The following is a 19,529-nucleotide window of genomic DNA, read 5'->3' on the forward strand; positions in this document are numbered from 1 at the left end:
ACAAACCTACGTCCTGAGACCCTCACTGCCACTGTCCAAGCTCGGCCCCGGCAGATGAACCTCAGGATTAAAGGGTGGGCTCAGTTCAGCGCACACTGGGTCTCACCTAAAAAATCCACTGCGCAGGCTTGAAGGGTCAATGACCTTTCCCAAATGTTCGCTCGCGAAGACTGGCCATTATTGGGTTGATACAGTCAAATGTGAAGTGAATGGATGCTGAAAGGAAGTGCTGCACATGAAGTCCTTTACCTGACTGGTTTGGTCTCGGGGTCAATGTCTCTGAAACCCATCTCTTCCAGTCTGCAGCGTCTGTACAGTTCATAATGTTGTGCGTGAGTCTTCTCTCTTAAGTCTTCCATATTTGTGCAAAGCATCTTGCGAAGCTTTACAGTGTCACAGTGGCTCTCATTTTCCACTAATCAGTAAAAAGAAAAAGATTTTATTATTATGCACAAGTAGCAAAGTAGTCAAAATACATTTCAAACAGCACTGAGATTCATTTATTTTGTTTACTAAACATAATTCTAGAAAAAGGTTTATTATAACCCTTATATTTCCTTATAATTTCTAATATACAACACTGAAGTACCGTAGAACCCTAAGTACTGGTGAACATGTTTCAATATGTCCTGATTTCCTGTTTGAGCTGAACAACATGACATTTCTTCTTTTTTACCCCCTTCTTTACTGACAATCATAAAGTTTGAAATTTGGTAGTGCTAGAGGAACTGCCACCATACTACCCTACCCAAATACTACATACACCATGTCATACTTTGATTCCAAGGATGTATCAGTGTTGATAAAACTACCGGTTAGTGCACACCTCAAATATTAATTGCTAAACTTCTTAAGCTGTTGATCCAAAATACAGTCAGCATGGCATCAGTGGAACAGCCCCTTGTATTACTGGTGAATTTTATACTTCAACAACAACAACAACAAAAATCTCATAAAAACACCTCTGAGAATTCATTTACCTTTTACAATGCCCCAAGGGTACTGACGAGCTCTCACCATTTTGTTTCCAATATTAATCTTTTCCATACTTCCTACTACAGCAAAAGGCAAATTACCCTGTAAGAGTCATACCAATAAAGTCTTATCTCTCAGTATTCTTATGCCACAACTGAAAAACACTTCAGAAATAAATTAGGGGGGAAAACACCACTTCAGGAAAATCCAACAGGCAATTTCAAACCAAAAACCACTTTGAAGAGATCAGTAGCTAGTCACTATCTACTGATAAAAAAGTCAAGCTACAATAACAAAAGCAGGAGGAGCGGTTTACAGACCCAGATGGGTGTGCTGCCAATTCAGGGGAACCTCAACAGGTGGAAAATGGGCCAACAGGCATCTCATGAAGTGGCAATGCGAGCAATGGCAAGCCCTGCACGTCAGGAGGAACAACCCCATGCCCCAGCACATGCTGAGGGCCAACTGTCTGGAAAGGCACTTTGCAGAATAAGATGTGGGGACAACGACCTGGTGAACAACAGGTTGGACCTGATTCAGCAGGTCTGCCCCAATGGCAAAGGCAGCTGACTACATCCTGCATTAGGAAGAGCATCATTAGCAAACAGAAAGCTGCTCTAGAACACGATTCGCTTTCAGTCAGAATTCATATCCCCAGTAACGGTCATGTGACAATCACAGCTTGGAATCCATGGCATGGTTACTGCTGTGGGCTGCCCAAATGGCTGACTGTCTGTGTGCTGACCCACAACAACTGACCAAACAAAAAAAAAATCATTACCTGGAAAACACATCACTAACAGAGCATGGAAGGGGTAAGTAAGAGCTCACTACCTTTCCCCAGAGCAGAAGGACCTGTCACTGACTGAGAGCTGCACATGGTCACTGCCTGGCCAAGTAACAGAGGCTGGGATGCAGAGCCATGCGCTCCGGCACACCAGCTCCTGCTCCCTGCTTTCAAACCCCGGTACACACAAACATATGTTCATGTGCATCTACAAACACTTGCACATAAACAAATGCAGAGTGCTCAAAACAAAGCCATCTAGCCTCAGAAGCTTAGTTGAAGCTGGTAGCTACTCCTGGGAGGATCTGAAAGGACAAAAGAAAATAAGCCAGAATTATATCTGACTTTTTCATTCCCAGAGAAAATTTGTCCTAATTTCAAATGAAAGTACTAAAGGAAATAAAGGAAAAAAATGCAGGCAGAAGTCTTGCTGTGATAAAGACCAGAGAAAATTGTAGACACAAGGCACCTAAATATCTTCTCTAACAGATGTAAAGCTGTATTTGCTGAGGAAAAGGGCAAAGTCAATCTGTCTGTCCATAACAGTAATTATATATTAATTATTCAGAAATTAGAAAAAATATTTATGCATGAGAACCTCTTTTCTGTTGCTGAGCCAGAAAAGAAAAACCAAGTGATATCAACTGCAGAGGGGTAGGGAGATTTGCAAGTAGGGAAGGAAAAAGCCAAAACATATGAGCTTTTTAAGGTGAGAAAAACAAACTCACGACATACAAACTTATAAACTTCAAGATAACGGTGAAAGAAATTCCATTAATCAACATTAGAGAGTGATGCTTTAGTACTGAAAAATAAATGTTTTTGTCGTTTACTTACATTCGTGATGGTATTAATTTCAGAAACAGTTTCATCATCAGTTGGAAACTGGTATATCTGGATGCCATTACTAACTAATTCACTCATTATTTTGCTCTTGAACTCCTGAAGCTCAGTTTTAGAAATGCTGTCTGCTTTGCCTATAACTGGTATAATGTTCACCTAGTAATGATATAAATTATATGAAATGTGTGAGACTTCAATTTTAAGGCGGCAACTTTTGTAACTTAAATTGTTTTCTGATAAGCTCTTTAATTTCTCCCCCAGCCCAAACTTTTCCATCACTTCACATCAAAGCTTCACAAACCGTTAAAAATATGTTCATGGGCATAATTTAACAAAATAGCAACAGATTACTGAATAGTCTTCCTTAAAATTAATTGAATATGAGAAAAGAACAAGGAAGAAGATCTCATACAGTGAAGTACTCAAAAGAACAGTAATGCCTACTCATTAACTAAATGTCATTATTTATATTTCTACTAAAAAAACAGATTGTTCTAGTTTATAGCACCAGGGGATATAGTTAAGGTGTTAAATGAAAGCTGAGAGTTTACTTTCACAAAGAAAAGGAAGCTGGCTATCAAACCCTGCCTACCCCTGAGCCTCTTCCTTGGGTTCCTTTCAGCTAAAACATTATCTTCTTTACCTCACCACTACAGCAAAGACCTTCCCAAGTATCTGATGTGAGCAGAGGAATGACGAAGACTGAAGAATCTTGCTCACCAGACTTTCCACTAATTATTCAAACTTGAAATTCAGTTCTACTAATCTGCCCTATTTCCTAAAATACCTATGGCAGTAACTTAGGACAGTAGCAGATGCTACTTTTTTTTTTAAATCCTGACACCACTCCCAAAACATACATTTTTCAGGACTAGATACAAATAATGAATGCTAATATCCAAATATTTTGGAAGAACAATACCAATAATTCTCCCAGAATTCAGAAGACGAGAGTTTTTACAGAGTTCTTTGATCACAGATGCAAAATGGAAGGAGAGGAAAAAAATAAAAACCCACACATTTTCTATTCTTTTGATTATTCTGTCTGAATGAAAATGCCTAAGCATGGAAACTCAAGAACAGATTCAAAATGGCTATTTTTCAAATAAGACTTCTGTCCTAAGCAAAATGTCCAAATGAAAAGGGAGCAAGCCAATTCCGAAGTATGACTTCTAAGACTGCATGATGACAGTCCTTAACTGTGTAACCTGTGCAACCTAAGCACCTATTGGGTAAAATATCTAAAATCAAATAAAACGTTGGAATATATTTTTTTAATAAGTGAGCGCAGCTAGGAGTAATTCACAGCTTGCATCAAATTAGCTGAGGGACATCAATTTAGGTTTCCTATAATACAGCTCTAAAAATGGATGGAAGAGAGTCCTGAGAATCAAATTAACCTATATTCTGTATTTTCAACAGCAAAGTTTTTCAAGTACTTGTTAATTAGGAGAGAATTACTTAGAAAATGAATAGCAGAGAAAGACTACTGAGATCAGTAACGCAAGAAAAGCAACATCTTCAGAAACTGTGATTACAGCTGTCAACATTGATGTTACATCACAGCCATTGCATTAAAATTTAAACACATACAATTTATGTTTTAGATAAGCAACAAAGGGAAAAAAAATATTTTTGAAATCATTACTGGTTGCAAGAGCAAGTTGATTTAAGAGTACCTCTATGAATCAACATAAAAATTTCCAAAGATTCTTTCAGATTCTTTCAGAAGGAAAAAAAACAAACTCAAACGCCACAAAGTACACTCATGTAATTTCCTGACTTGAATGCAACCTGTACACAATTCCACTAGAATTAATTAAAACTGCAGATCTCTTAGTTGAATAATCACTATTCCCAGCACGAAAGGTTACAGAAAAAGATTCCCTTAATCTGTGAAGGAAACCTGGTTGGTCTGTAGTGATGGCATCCTAAGCAAAACTACAGGATTTTTCAATGTCTAAAAGCTACAGCCCAAATTCTTAGCCAGTCATCCAATTTATAATTGGAAAAAAATTAACTGACCACAGATACTCCGTTTTTTCGCTCCCACGATTAGAGAGTACACAATGACCTTCTCCTATTCCAAGAGCTCTCTCTACCTCTGAGCTGTGGAATCTGGTCTTGTTTTGTACCAGGCAGACCGTAACAAAAGCACACAGAGTACACTGTGGTGGCTTTAGGAAGAAACTGAAGGCAGCTTTTGATGTGGCTGTACCATCTTCTCTTTAGGGAATCCTGTACTCAGAAAATGCACCAAGGGATTTCCACATTCTAGGCAATCCCAAATTCCTAACTGGCATAGGAGAATGCAGTACTAAAAGCACCACAACTATGTTCCTCAATAAGATGGAATCCAAGCTACAGTTAAAGTATATAGTTTATATGCAGTTAAAGAATATACTTTTTCTGTGTGTATTTCAGTAGTAAGATCAGAAAGTAGAATCCATTACAAAGGGATAAAATAATGAACTTCCATGTGGTTCATGTTCTCTTTGTGCCAAAGTAGAACTAAGAATAGTTACAGTAGGTGGCTAGAAGCCAAAATTCCCCAAAGAAGAATTACTTTTAGTTTATTCTGATCGAAATATTTACTCAGGATGCTGAGACTCATGGATCTACAGTCTTTTCTTTTGAAAGAAACACTGTTTTAAAGGGAGAGGGTACAACCTAGAAAACAAGTATTTTTGTGGTTAAACACAAACTCCAAAACTCAGTGTAGAACATGGTCCTTGAGATTGTCTTATTTTCTACAGTAGTTTCATAAACATTTAAATCTGGCATAAACCAACAACATAGCCCACAGAAGTGATCCCACTCTTCCCTACCTTTGTACCACCATACCTTCCCTCCACTTGCTCTGTGCTATTGAGAAAGTTCAAAATGCAAAATACATCCACAAACAAAATTTTAAAAAATCCCAAACATGCTCATCATCACAAATGTGGACTAGACATCTGATTTAATCCTTGTTATCTTGGAGAAATATCTCAAGAACAAGAAAATGCAGGAAGAATACTTAGCAATGACGGGCTCTATTAAAGCACAAAGGAAAGGACTAAAGGAACAGAAGACACATTTAAGTTTTCAAATGTCTCAACATTTCAACAAATTGAATCCAAATGATGTAAGGTTTCTTAAAATAGGTTAAATATTTAGCTTCATCTAGTTCACACAGCCCTATTACAGGAAGAAAGTTAAGGATTTAGAAAGCGCAAGTAATTACACTGGAAACTTCTATTTTAAAGCTTTCTAAACAAATAAACATGTTAAAACACTACTGCAGCCTATCTTCGAAAAACCACATTGGCAGGGTGCTCTGTTTGTGGCAGATGCCTCTTCAGTTATCTATAACAAAGATCTTCATAGCACTGCAAAGCCTTTTATATGCCAACTTTCCAGCAGCCCGAGAACTAGAAACAACCTTTATTAGAAATACCACAGCACTCATGGAAGGTACCCTATCCAATCTCCATATGATCTTTACAGTTTTAAAGTTGGTGTGGTTCTACTTTTTTACTATTTTTTCAACCTTGTTTTTTTTTTTTTAATGTTCTTGCTGGATGTCTCTCTCCTTTTGACTTATAAATAAACAAGTGACAAACTGCAAGCTACTTGCGGAGACAATTTATTCTGAACTTAAGGTACACCAGCACCCAAAAAAACACTGCAAAACCAAACACTCAGATATAGAACTGAAAAGTGCTAGTGGACCTGAAAGCTCCAAGATGCTTCAGAAATTAAGACAAACTCTTGGAACTCTATTTCAAAGTCTTACCTTACTGTCTAGGCCTCTCATGGTTAACAAATCTAGGGTTTTTAGGGAACGGCCTGTAGGTGAGATGAAATAGAGGCAGACATGGATGCGAGTATCATGGTAGCTAAATAAAGAACGTATAATTTTCAGTTCTTCCTGGAGATAGGCTTCAAATTGTGCATCTATATAATCCACTACTGGTTGATAGCTGTAGGAAATAAAATTTAAAACCCAAAGATTAGCTACTCCTAAACAGAACCAAACTAAGAGGGGAATTACTCTTGCATTGTTTTATGGATTTTTGCTTTATATGTCAAAAGGCTGCTCAAGCAGAGCAGAAAATTAAATGCACAGACTAATCTTAATTTCTGAAAAGCTACTCAAAAAAAAATTGTGTACATAGTACAGATAAAACATTTCTTAGCTACCATTAGTGAAAAAAGGTACACAAAGTTAATTATGATTACAACTGATCTTCTCAAGTGATGTTTTTAAATTTTTGCCATCAAGCTGTGCAAATGCAGAACTCTTAGATATAAGGAAGACACAAAAACCTCTTAGGTACAATATAAGAAAAGAAAAAATATGCAACTAACAGTATCAAGAAATAGGATGAACTTTATCTTCTAAAGTACTGTACGTGACAGAGTTCTTAAACAATAGACAAAAACTGAAAATGAGAAATGTAAAAGAATAATGTAAATCTGAGCAAGTACAGTCTAAGTATACTTTATCCTACTTAAAACCAAACTATAATCTGCTTTCAAAAAGAAACTGTTGCTAGATGTAGAAGGAGTACACCCTTACATTTCTGCTGCTACACGAAGTTTATAAAACAGATCAATGCTATCAAAATTCAAAAGCAGCTGTTACACACAAAACTAAAAGAACAGTGAAAAGGCAGCTCCTATACCGCACATCAAAACCTCTAATAGCTATAGTAACATGTACCTGCATCTCATTCATCCAAGTCACTAGTGGTAGCTATTATCCAGTCATATCATAAGCCATAGCTCTCATGACAATCTTAATGTCACTTTCTGACCTTCATTTATTATTGCCACCATTTAGGCACTCAAATAGCATAAATTCTGTACAATTAGGGTGAAGGAAACAACATCTGCTGAGACAGCTCAGTACTGTAAAATCTTCAACTCGTAAAAGCAGAGACTCAAAAAAAGTTGTGAAAGACACTAATGCACTACCTCTACATTGCCAATTAAGCCATCCAACATAAAGAACAAAGGCCTTCAGTAATCCACATGATGTTACTTCCAGTGTAAGGTCTTCAACACGTTCCAGTCAAATTGTTAAAAACCCTATATATCTAATCTACAGTACTGCTTGGCTGTTTAAAAAGCCTTTCTTTGACCTCCCTGCTTTTCTCCACTCCAAAAGAAACTACTGCATGTTGTATGTACAAACATTTATAAAAGAAAACATCACAAATAAAGGGGCAGATTTCATCTGATTTATAAAGGAATTTCCTACATGAAAAGAAAAACGTGTTTACTTTGGTACACAGTGAAAACAGTTAACGATATATTTAGAACATATGTAAGCCAAATACTTACTACAAAGCCCAAAGATAAATCAACTTGCAGTTAAGAGCAAAACTTCTTCATAAAACAGGGACACAAAGGCACTTACCTATCTCTTTTGTTCATCTGGTCACCAAATCCCACTGTATTTACAATGGTCAGCTTCAAAAGAACATCACTCTCCTGAAGTTCGTAAGTCTGGGTTCTAAGTTGTACACTTGGCAGAAAATGTGTTGATGGAGGGTCCTCAAAATTGCTGTTAAACAAACTGTTTATCAAGGCTGATTTTCCAATTCCAGTTTCTCCTAAAGTTCAACAGAAGGGTTGGGGCAGACATTTTGCACATCAGATAAATACACAGTAAGCACAGAAAGTGCTATCACAGAAACTCAACAAATTTACACAAAAACTTCTCAACTGATTTCTCCAAGCAAAATGCATTCCTGCATTCCTTTAATGAGCACTAAATATCTTTTACTTATTTTTTTTCATCCTACATATTAGGGTAAGTTACCAGCTAACGAGTAATAAGCAGAACAGTCTCTTGACACTTTGGTTTCTTTAAAAGTGTGAACTAATTTCCTACAGGTTTTAAGAAGCTACATAGCCAGCTGTGAAAAAACAAGGTTCAGCAAAGGGTTTTTATGAATAAGGGTAAAATACTAGAGCAAATATTTTATAAGTATAGAAACATTTCAGTAACACCACCTTGGAATTTTAGGATCTTTTTAATCTGAAGCTCTTCGTTACAAGTGTAGTCCAGTTTACTCAGAAGAATCCAAAAAACTGCTGATAAACCAATAAACTCATGGCACCCATTTTCAACATTTTTGGTCTTCACATTGTTTACAAAAATGCTAAATATAAAACCAAAGAATGGATACAAATAAGCAAAGCTGGGGAAAGGGACAAAACTATGTTCATGCTCAACATTAAAGAAACTATTTAACACCACAAGTGGATTTAAATTCCAGTCACTTCCTAAGGACGGGTATATTACTAAAGCCTTAAAGCACCCAGATACAACTCACCAATGCAAAGAACATTGAAGGAGAAGCCCTGCTTGATGGATTTCTTAATCAGCTGGTCAGGTAAACTATCAAACCCCACGTGCGCAGACAAGGACAAAGTTCGATAGTCATCATTTTGCTACATACAAATAATTTAAAAATACGTTAGTGAAGCTATTTGCAAAGCAATTAGCAATTGCAACAAATTAACTCTACCAATAAGCTGGAACTCATTCCTTGCGATTTACATGCAATGAAGAAAAGCCAAAGTCTGAAAAAAAAAAATCTGTCAAATCAACTTTATTCCATGATTTGAGAAAACTGAAATTTACATGAATGAAATAAAGCAGACAAGTCCAACTGAAAATGTGAACTGCAAACCATAGAGAGAAAACAGATCCCAATTGGTTTGCTCCTAGAAATTAGGGACATCAAGGCACTGAGCATACTAAAAACACATAAGACTAAAAGGAAATATCTTGGTTCATACAAACTAACTGTATTTTCAAACAAACTTTCCATATCAAAAGTGTAAATGGTAACAGGTCCATGCTATTTTTTCTCTTATATTTTTGACCCACATGGAATGGGAAACCATTACTGCTTCCTGGAAACAAGCACATGGTGAACAGCAGGAAATTTTTTAATTTAACACTTAAAAGCCCATAAAAGTGCTACCTTTTTTAACAGGCATGCATAGCAAGCCTCAGAATTCCTGTAGCTTAAAGAATACGGACATTACTCACAGTAAATACTCATCCTCTTCTTCATTTGCACAAGATTCCCTTGTGTGGGACTACAAACTGCACTGCACCAACTGCACCAACTCTCATTTTAGACTATTATAATCTGGTAATCCCATTTTAGACTAACACAAAGGAGAATGTGCACACAAAGTGAAGAATTTAAAGGGAAAATATAACATCTTTGGGCTATAAAAAAAATAAATGTACATTCAAAGCATGTCTGAAAGTGAAATTTCTCAAGGTATTCTATCAGAAGGAAATTACTATTAAAAAGTGATGAGAAACACTGAAAACTGTCAGTGTCCTGTCCCTTTAAAGACAAGTGTATCTGAGACAGTGGGAGCACATCTAAGAACTCTAGTTACACAGCTCTATTGCCACCAATAAAAGACAGTTCTAACACCAACCATTCAGCCTCCACCCCGAAAAGCCATTGTAAGAGGCTTAGCATGACTGTAGAAGGGAGGCCTTTCATTTTTCTGTCACTAGCCTAAATCCAAACCATGCTAGCCTACTCTCAAAACCCCTGCATAGCCATTTGTCACTCTCCAAGAAAAGACCCTAGCAGAAAGAACTTTATTTCCTTCTGAAGTCCAGATGTTACAAAGATAAGTTGGTAGAATCACCTTGCTAAGATTTAGGGCTTGACACACGTGAATGATCTCAGACCTAGTGTGAGGGGAGAAGGATATATTGCTGATAGTGGACACAAAGAATGCAGAATTTACAGGCCACAAGGACATTTGGCAGAATTCCCAATATAAGGAAGAAACTAACAAAGCCAACTCAGCAACTGCGCTGAAAACAGCTCTAACCAGGCAAAAGGTAATTCTGACTGGGAAAAATTGTGACCACCAACTCACATCCCACTGACTCAAGAAACCCACCAACTCAAAAGAAGAGAAGGACTGTGGACTAATTAGCATGACAAGCGAGAGAATAATTTAATGATAGAAGGTAGACCACTAATTAAGAAAACTGTGTAGCCAATGAACAGCAATTTCTTTGTTTCCTAAAATGTGTAAATGGTGCAGGGTTTTGATGATTGGGGCCTAGCACTTTTGCATTATCACTTAGCTCCCTACTTCGCATAAACTAGAATAAAGAAACAGAAGTACCTCATCTTGGTGTGTAAATTGGCTCTGCACACAAGGAACTGAGCCCTCATTCAGGACAACACCTCCACCTTCCTTACAGAAGAGTCACTGTGTAAACCTGTTCCACATGACAGTAATCTCTTAATAGAAAAGCAGTAGCCTACGTTTTTCCTTCTGAAATTTTCCAAGGGCATCATGTGTTTGTCTCTAACCTCAGTACCTCATACAGCTTCATCTGCTACCATCTAATGAATACATAGAGAAATTAAATCCACGAACTGACCACATACCTGCATTCCTACTACTTCCAAAAGAAATAATACATCATGTAGTTGAAAAACAAGTTACTAGTGTATTGCTAGATTAGAAAAATGGTGGTAATTCAAAAATCATAGAATCATAGAATGGTTTCAGTTGGAAGGGACCTTAAAGAGTATTCCAGGACATCTTCCACTAGAACAGGTTGCTCCAAGTCCCTGGATGCTCCAACTTGGCCTGGAACACTTCCAGGGATGGAGCATTCACAGCTTCTCTGGGCAACCTATTCCAGTGCCTCACCACCATCACAGTAAAGTATTTCTTCCTCATATCTAATCTAAAGCTATGCTATAGTAAGAAATCTACCCTAAATTATGAACTGTAGATCATACTGAAAGCAATTAAGTTACCTTACCAGCTAGTCTCTTCAAATTAGTATTTGTTGCATGGAGCAGCTCAATTATGCTTGAAGACAGCACCTCATTCAACTTTATTCAGTGAATAACTCAAACCTTATCATTTGGATGCTAGCAAAGCTGCAATATTCCCATAAATACTTCCTGTTTCTCACTGCTTCCTCAGAATTGACACTCTCAACAAAATAGCACGTAATATAGATAGCCTGAGATGGTCTAAATACATCTCGCTCCTTCCCTCACTCCCTTTTTAAAAGGCGAGTAGCATAGCTAATGCATCTGGATTTCTTCAGATTCATTACACTGGATGTGGCTCTGAGCAACCTGATGTAGTGGAAGGTGTCCCTGCCCACAGCAGGGGGGCTGGAACCAGATGATCTTTGAAGTCCCTTCCAACCCAAACCATTCTACAAATCTATGATTTAATCAAGTATTTTGGTATATATAAAATCATCTTGCCCATTAAAGACAGCATGCAAAGAAAAATCATTGCCTGAGACAGCATAACATTTAAAAACTATTCTGTCTTGCAGAAGAAACTAAAAAAATTAGTTATCTTTTAAATTTGCCACATCTTTCTGACTAAAACTGCACAACACAGGGCCATTCCACAGCAAAAGCTGGGTCTCAAGACTACAAGCATCTCTCTTCATAAGCCTCTGCAGAACCAGACTGGCAGTCCAGGCAAAAAGCTAGCTTTCCACTGAGCTGGTAGAGATGACTGAAATTTGCCCTTCAAAACCTGAAGAAAAAAGTAATCAGTGTGTGCCGAGGTAGGAGGAGAGAGTCTCGCCAGCCCCACGCGGCTACACAGGCTGCACGGAAGCCCTGGGAAAAGATGCCTGGGCATCAGCCCCGAGGGTGGACATCACCACACTGACGTGCCCACGGGCACCTCAAATGGGGCTGTTTCAGCGCCCTGAGTTTTCCACTGAACAGGTGTGGGCATTAGGGAATTAACGCTCCAGCACTGACGCCATGACGCAGAAACAATTCTTCAATAGCCAAGATTCAACTTATTACTTGAAATATGCGATGCGCCACAGGAGCGCTAAGAAGGGTGACATCTGTCAACAAGTTCCTTCAACAACAAGTGTTCTAAAAGCCTGGCAGCTCCAGGAACTACACGGCATGCGGAGGAGGGATGCATTTCCCGCGCACTCCCGATCCCCGCCCTGACGCAGCCCTCACCAGCGCCCGGCACGGACGCGGGGCAGCCCCTGGCCCCCCGCGGAGAGGGCAGCTCAGTTCGGGCAGCACTTCCACCTCCTGGCACAGAGTTACCGCCGCTCTCCTTCCCCTCGCGGTGCCGGCGCTGCCGGGCCCATCCGTGCCCTCAGCCGCGCCGGGGTGACCCTCAGCTCATGGGGCTGCTCACCATCCGCTCCCCACACCGCGGAGGAGACTTACCGGGTGCCGACCGGCATCGGAAGCAGCCATAGCCTCACCAGGCGAGGCAGGGAAGAAGTGAGGAAAGCAGGTATGAAGGGAAAAACTCGGCCAGAGCGGCCGCCGAGGGGCGAAAGCCACGCGGCGGGGAGGAGCGCGGGGCGGGGATGCGGTCCCGGCTCCGCCGTCGAGGCGGGCATTAGCGGCGGTGCCTCCCGGCCGGAGGGCGGCGCGGTGCCGCTGCCGCGGCAGTGATTGCCGGGCATGCAGCCGCCGGGAGGAGGGGCGAGGGCAGCGACGGCTGTGCCGCGCCCGCGCCACCACCGGCATCAGCAGCAGCAGGAGGAGCGGCGCGGCGCGATGGGGTAGCGGCGGCGATGGCGGAGCCGGCGGAGCTGCAGCAGGAGTCAGTGGTGCGGTTCCTGGCGGCGCGGGGCGGGCGGGCGCGCAACGCGGAGCTGCTGGAGCATTTCCGGGACTGGCTGAGCCCCGCGGAGCCCGCCCGCCGCGCCGCCGCCCGGCACCGTTTCAAGGAGCTGGTCAACGCCGTGGCCACTGTGCGCCAAGAGCCCGGCACCGGAGTCAAGTACGTGCACCTCCGCCGCCGGTACTGCGCCCCGGCGCCCCCCACCGCCGCCCCCGCGACCCCCGGGGAGCAGGAGCCGCCGCCGGCGGTGAGAAACAGCGCGGAGCGGTCGAGCCCGCCGCCCTCGCCACGGGCGGGCGCTGAGGAGGCGCCGCCGCCGCCGCCGGCAGCGGGCGAGGATGCCGGCAGTCGCCCGCAGCCCGCGGGGCGGCGGGGAGAGCCGCCCCGGCCGAGCACCGCGGCGGCCGGGGGCCAGCGGAGGGGCTCCCGCCGGGGGCCGCGGCCCGGACGCAGTGGAGGCGGTGGCGAGGAGAGCGCGGTAGCGGAGGGCCCAGGGCAGGCCCCCCCACCAGCAGAGGAGACGGCGGCGGCCGAGGGTGCCCCCGGGGCGGTGGCGCAGAGCGGCGGCCGCCGGAGCCTGCGGGAGGCGGCGCGGGGCGGCTCCCCCCAGCTGAAGCGCGGCGCCCTCCCCGGCGGGGGCCGCGGCCGCGACTCGGACAGCGCCTCGGTGGCGTCGTCCTCCGCCGAGGACGAGGGGAGCACCACCGGCGCCGTGGCCCTGGACCCCCTGGAGCACGCCTGGATGCTGTCGGCCTCGGACGGGCGGTGGGAGAGCCTGGAGGGACTGCTGAGCTGCGAGCCGGCGCTGCTCTGCAAGCGGGACTTCATCACCGGCTTCACGGTGCTGCACTGGGCCGCCAAGCACGGGCGGCAGGAGCTGCTGGCCACGCTGGTCAACTTCGCCCAGCGGCACCGGCTGCCCGTGGACATCAACGCCCGCACGAGCGGCGGGCACACGGCGCTGCACATCGCCGCCATGCACGGCCACGCCGAGGTGGTGAAGCTGCTCGTGGGTGCCTACGACGCCGACGTGGACATCCGCGACTACAGCGGGCGCAAGGCTGCGCAGTACCTGCACCACAGCACCTCGGGGGACATGCGGAGCCTCGTGGGGGCCCTAGAGGAGGAGGAGGAGGAGGAAGGGAATGCTGGCAATGGGAGCGGGCGCTGGAGGCTGTCCAAGGTGTTGCCGTCCAACCTCATGAGCTACCGGCTCTCCCACCACCATCACAGCACTGGGGAGGAAGCTGAGGGCACCGACGGGGCAGCAGTGCCGGGCAAGGGCAAGGAGATGACCAGGAAAGCCTCCGGCAGTGGACGGATGAAGCCTCGGCTTAATAAGATCCGCTTCAGGACTCAGATCATCCACAACACGCCCTCCTTTCGTGGTGACACTGAGGAAGAAGAGCATGAGGAGAAATCCCTCAAAACATCGTTCAAGCTCAGGCCAAAGTCCAATGTTTTTGGATAAGGCTGTGGAGCAGGAGGTCTGGGAGGTGGGTGCATGGACCAAAGTGCCCTAAGGTGTAGCACAGAAGGTGAGGCAGATCCTAGTGGGTGCTCATCTACACTCGTGGATTCCAGCCAAAGGGGTTCTGAGTATCTTGCTTTAACTCTCAGCTCAGTGGTGTCAGTGAGCCCAGTGGGTCAGCGGGGCTCTGGGAGCTCACAGCTCCCAAGAGCAGCTGCTTTGGCCGGGTCCTCGGTGCTGAAATAAGAGCCAGCAGATGGGCTGAGAAACGCTGGGGTGTTTAAAAGCTGTGCTCCTTTCTCTCTAAAAGCAGGCTTCAGTATCATAAACCGGTGTTAGTGGATCTACTAGGATTAGCGAGTCGAGGGGGAAAGAAAAGGGCAAATGCTTTACTCTTGTATTGTCACTTGGTACTATAAACTACTGGCAAACAACTTGCTGTGTCAGAACACCTCAGTTATATGCAAGTATACCTTAAGTTTCTATTTAACAGCAATACCACCTGGCACAATGTGCAGTTGGGTACCCAAAATGAGATGGTAGAGAGTGGTTTCCTGTAAGAACCCAAGCTTTGAGCCATCAAAGACTTGAGCCTGTTGACTTTATGCATTGCAAATTGCCTGATTTGACGTGAATATATTTAAAAAAAAAAATTGCACTGCAAACAATGAATAAAGTTAACCATGTGCAGAAGTCTCTGTTGTTTGAGGTACTACTGAGCTTGCTTATTGCTGTTGGAATACTAATTCAAGATAATAGAAGCAAAGAGTTTTTACATATTTGGTATCTTATGTTTTGTCTTAGGCAAAGCAATTTTATTTTAATCACTGTGAATTCTCAAGTGCCAGACCTAGCGCAGTTCCAGTTATTAAGTCTGGTCAATTCCTCTTAATATTCTCTGTGTAACTCACTACATTTAAAATCAGAAAATTGTGTTGTATGTGTTACCTGTGAAAGTTGTTCTCTTTTAGAATAAAAGAGCAAGACACCATTGCATGAAATCTTCATGAAACTCTAATATGGTCCTGTACAGGTCTGCATTCACTAGCAACTTGTGTGCCAGTCCCTTCAACTGACTTTGTGCAGAAATGGAGAGAAAAATAAAAAAGAGGGGGAAAAAAAAGGAAGGTGTGTGAATTCACACATGGAGTGAAAAACTAGAATTCTGAAACTCTATCCTTGTTTATCATTCTGAGTGAAGCAGTATAATTGCATATCATAATCTAGTTAAGTGATGGCAATGGTTTTTGAGTTCTTTTAAACCTGTATGTCTAGAGAAGTGATAGCCAAGGCTTTGAACTGTTGTTTAACAACGTAGTAAGTCTTAATCTGATTGATGAGCCTATCCGTCTGCTAAACCTTTCGGAAACCTTGAATCTTGTTTCTCTGCTTTAAAGATAGCAATTCCAGTGAAATCTAGCAGGCAGATTTGTATCCATATTCAGCTTTCCTTAAGAATTGAGGTATTGAGCTGACCCTGGATCCTGAATGCTGCTCAAGGTAGCAGCTCATCTGTGTTCAGTTGTTAAGGTTTGGCCTGTTTCAATGCAACATTTGTCAAAGCGCGATTCGAGTTGGCTTCCTAGAATGGATGTGCATGTCTGGCCAATAGTTAACCAAAAGTAGATAGGCTTTGACACGTTAAAATCCAAATTTGAGACACTGATTAAATGCATGCCACAAGCTGTAGAACACCTCACAGGGGAGCTGCTGCTGGGAGTTGTGCACTTTCAAGGTAACAGCTGTCTGTGGTTCTTGCTGGTGGCTTACATTTCTTGTAGCAGCAGGGGAAGGAAGTTCTGCCAATGCATTGGCTTTAGACTTCCCATGCAGATAAATTACCAGTTTCTGCACTTTGTGTCAAAGCTAATAAATGACAGTGTTTGCATAGGCATGCAAGCGACACTTTAACTATTTCTGGGGAAAGTTACATTTAAAAAAATTAAATCTCTGTGTAGGTGCTGGTCATTACTTTTGTGCAAAAAGACTAGAAATTATACAGAGGTTCAGGTTTAGTTTATAACTTTTAAGCTATATTGATATAGATTTCATGTGCCTTCTTGGGTTGGTTGCCACAAATGTGATGGATAAAATCAGTCTTGCAAAGCACTTTTTCTTTACATCTGTGGATCTGTGGGATGGGACCAGAAATTTTCCCTTGGCCCTTCCCATTTAAGCTGTACACCTCTATAAAAATGGGGTGTCTGAAATAGAGGGAGGGACCAATCATACAAATTATAGCATAGAGCTAATTCGGTTGCAACAGAAAAGAAAATTAAATGCCTAAGTCTTAAACTTCCTTCTCTCTGGAAGATAAATCACTTTTTAGACTTCTTTAGGAAGGAAGTTTTCTGACTGAATGCTTGCAACATGAACTCAATTAAGAACATATTCCATGCAACTACCAGTGTCCAGACCTTATTAAAGTAGCTTTTCTGCTTTGAGAGTTTATAGTTGTTTCATACAAAGCTGTTGGGTGAAGTGTTTATCTCTTCACATGGAAATAGCAAAGAATTGCACAAAAATAATGAGTTTTAGATAGATGTTGGGTTCTGGGGGAATAATTTGAGGGTTTTGAATATAGCACACCTTGGATTTGAAGAGACTTAACTGGAACATAATCTTGCGTAATACGGTAGAACTTTGGTAATTATTACGGGAACTTGAAAAATAGGAAAAAGATGCCTCATTTATAACTCATTACTTGATGTATCAAAGTGAAATTGTTGGTCCACTGATACTGTTCACCTGTCAATTAATGAAATTTCACCACAATGGTCCAAAGGTCTTTGCAAGGTGGGGTGCAACAGAGCAAACATCTCTTGGTGTTTGAGATATACTGAGGAATCACTAGATAACTACTCGTGTCTGTCTGTGCTATGGAACTAAAGCACTTTGATTTCACAATTATGACTTGTCACATTCCACAGGGTTACTTTTTATAACATGAGCTAAAATTTAATGGGGTTTTTTGAGATGGGAAAGACTCTGTTACAAGATATTTACAGTCTAAATGTACGCTTGAGTCAAATATTTTGGATACATTGCCTAGAAAGATGTGAATTTGAAATAAAGTTGTATGGTACAGAAAACTGGAGCACTTACTGGTATGTTTTAAATGGTACGTCTGAAGTTACTGGATGTGTTCAATTTTTATGATGTGTGTAAGGTGGCAAGACTGTAATGTAAACATTTGGTATCTTTTGTTGAACCATATGTTTGAAAAAAATTAGAGGCCTGGAAGTCAGTTTTTATTACGCTTTTTATGGGTGTCTCTCTGAATGATTATGAGTTAAGAATCTGTAAGCTTTGGTTTTACAAAATAAAAGAGCCCATGAACGGTTTATGCTTGACTCAGCTCCTGTATGATACATACTTAGGTGCTATGTGCATATTGGCTATTAAAACTGTGTACTATTTTGTGTTGGGTTTTTTAATCATCAAGATGTCTGATGTCATCTAGCACTCAAAGAGTAAGACATAAAAAAATACAGTTGAGTTGTTTGCAAGAAGTAACATTTTTTTTTGGCAGTTACTCTCTAATAATTCAGGTCAAAGTAAATGAAGGCACAACAATTTTTGTTGTGGACAAGTATGTCTAAATAAGGGCCTGGCAGAGTGGCATTGCTTAACTGAAAATAGTATCCTGACCCTACTTCTGTGCAGGTTAATATCTCTGACCCTGGAAAGACTAATACTAGTTTTGGTCACTGTGTAAAGGTTAATACCTCATTAAAAAAGGTTTAGGATTAAGGTATTTTGGAATATGTCTTAAGTACAGCTGGTGGTTTCTCTAAAGGGAAGTTTCATTTCTTTACCAAGCTAGACTGTGGGATCTTGGTATATCTAAAAATTCTTAGAAGCTGCCACCTTGCCAAAAGATATTTTAAAACTAGTAAACCTTGTGCAACCAGTAACTCCTCCAACAGACATCCAGAGTTGTGCTTAGACTGAAAGAAGTCTTAGCTGTTACCGTGCTGGTGGATCAGGATGCATGCAGCTCCAAACCAAGCAACCCCAAATCAGTAGTATGGTGACACGAGTGAGAGTAAAAGGGAGGGGGAAGTGTTCTTGGAAACTTAGGGGAGAGTAGAGGAATGCAGGAAGCAGCTTGAGGTTATGGGAGTGATGGAGGACTTGGTAGGAGAGCAATCTACATGAACCTTGCTGATCGTGCAATGGCTTGATAGTTTAGAAAATTGTATCTAAACATATTTCCCTTCTACAGAGTAATAGTTGAGAGAGATGACTTGTTGAGAGCTCTAATGTAAATTAATGTCTGATGCTAAGTATTTTAGTTGGCCCTCTTACCAGCATTTCTTAGTGTGACTAGTACTGTTTGCAAAAGCGCAAACAACTCTTGTGTTGAGTGTAGCTACAGCTGTTGCAGGAGAGTCCTGGTACATCAGAATGAACCCACTTAACTTCAGGCTTCTCACTGAAAGAGAAGCCCTTCAGCATTGCATTGCTGACTTATTTTTCCATTAGCTAGAAAGGAGGACTAAGGGGATTACAGTCCTGACTTAATATGCCTTGCCTTGTATGGAATGCATATGAACCTGAAGGCAATAAATTAAACTTCAGAGACTTTATCCAGAAAAAAGTATTTTAATCATGCATTTTGTTTCCCTGTTGACATTGAAGAATTAAAAAAAAAGGTACATACTGTAATTTTTTCATGTCCTCTACTCAGTGTGGGGAGAAGGGAGAAGGAAGAAGTCTGAGATTAAAGTTAGGGTTTGAGAGAGGGATTAGCTTTTCAGTTTGTGTTAAAACAGTGTACAGTTTGACAGAAAAAGATGGAACATACGA

At 42.0% G+C, this 19,529-nt stretch overlaps 2 protein-coding genes across 3 annotated transcripts in view; one reads left to right on the forward strand and one right to left on the reverse strand.

Annotated features, from left to right (window-relative positions):
* The window catches only part of SEPT10 (septin 10), a 25,264-nt gene extending 12,234 nt beyond the window's left edge, over positions 1–13,030 (reverse strand). Inside the window, exons 1-7 of one of the 2 annotated variants that reach the window (XM_017817425.1) lie at positions 12,841–13,030; positions 8,935–9,052; positions 8,013–8,208; positions 6,384–6,570; positions 2,600–2,761; positions 981–1,077; positions 250–415 (exon numbers count right to left, since the gene is read on the reverse strand). In XM_017817425.1, the coding sequence (XP_017672914.1) occupies positions 250–415; positions 981–1,077; positions 2,600–2,761; positions 6,384–6,570; positions 8,013–8,208; positions 8,935–9,052; positions 12,841–12,870 (956 nt within the window). In that variant the 5' untranslated portion in view covers positions 12,871–13,030. The remainder of the gene's footprint in view (positions 1–249; positions 416–980; positions 1,078–2,599; positions 2,762–6,383; positions 6,571–8,012; positions 8,209–8,934; positions 9,053–12,840) is intronic. The other variant, XM_017817426.1, reaches the window with a different exon arrangement.
* Positions 13,031–13,196: 166 nt separating this feature from the next.
* On the forward strand, positions 13,197–18,061 carry SOWAHC (sosondowah ankyrin repeat domain family member C). Its single transcript, XM_017817431.1, has one exon. It carries the CDS (start codon positions 13,197–13,199, stop codon positions 14,715–14,717), a length of 1,521 nt encoding a protein of 506 aa, XP_017672920.1. The 3' UTR covers positions 14,718–18,061.
* The last annotated feature ends 1,468 nt before the right edge of the window (positions 18,062–19,529 follow it).

This window comes from Lepidothrix coronata, unplaced genomic scaffold (assembly GCF_001604755.1).
Source record: "Lepidothrix coronata isolate B3197 unplaced genomic scaffold, Lepidothrix_coronata-1.0 Scaffold60, whole genome shotgun sequence".
NCBI classification, from domain to species: domain Eukaryota; kingdom Metazoa; phylum Chordata; class Aves; order Passeriformes; family Pipridae; genus Lepidothrix; species Lepidothrix coronata.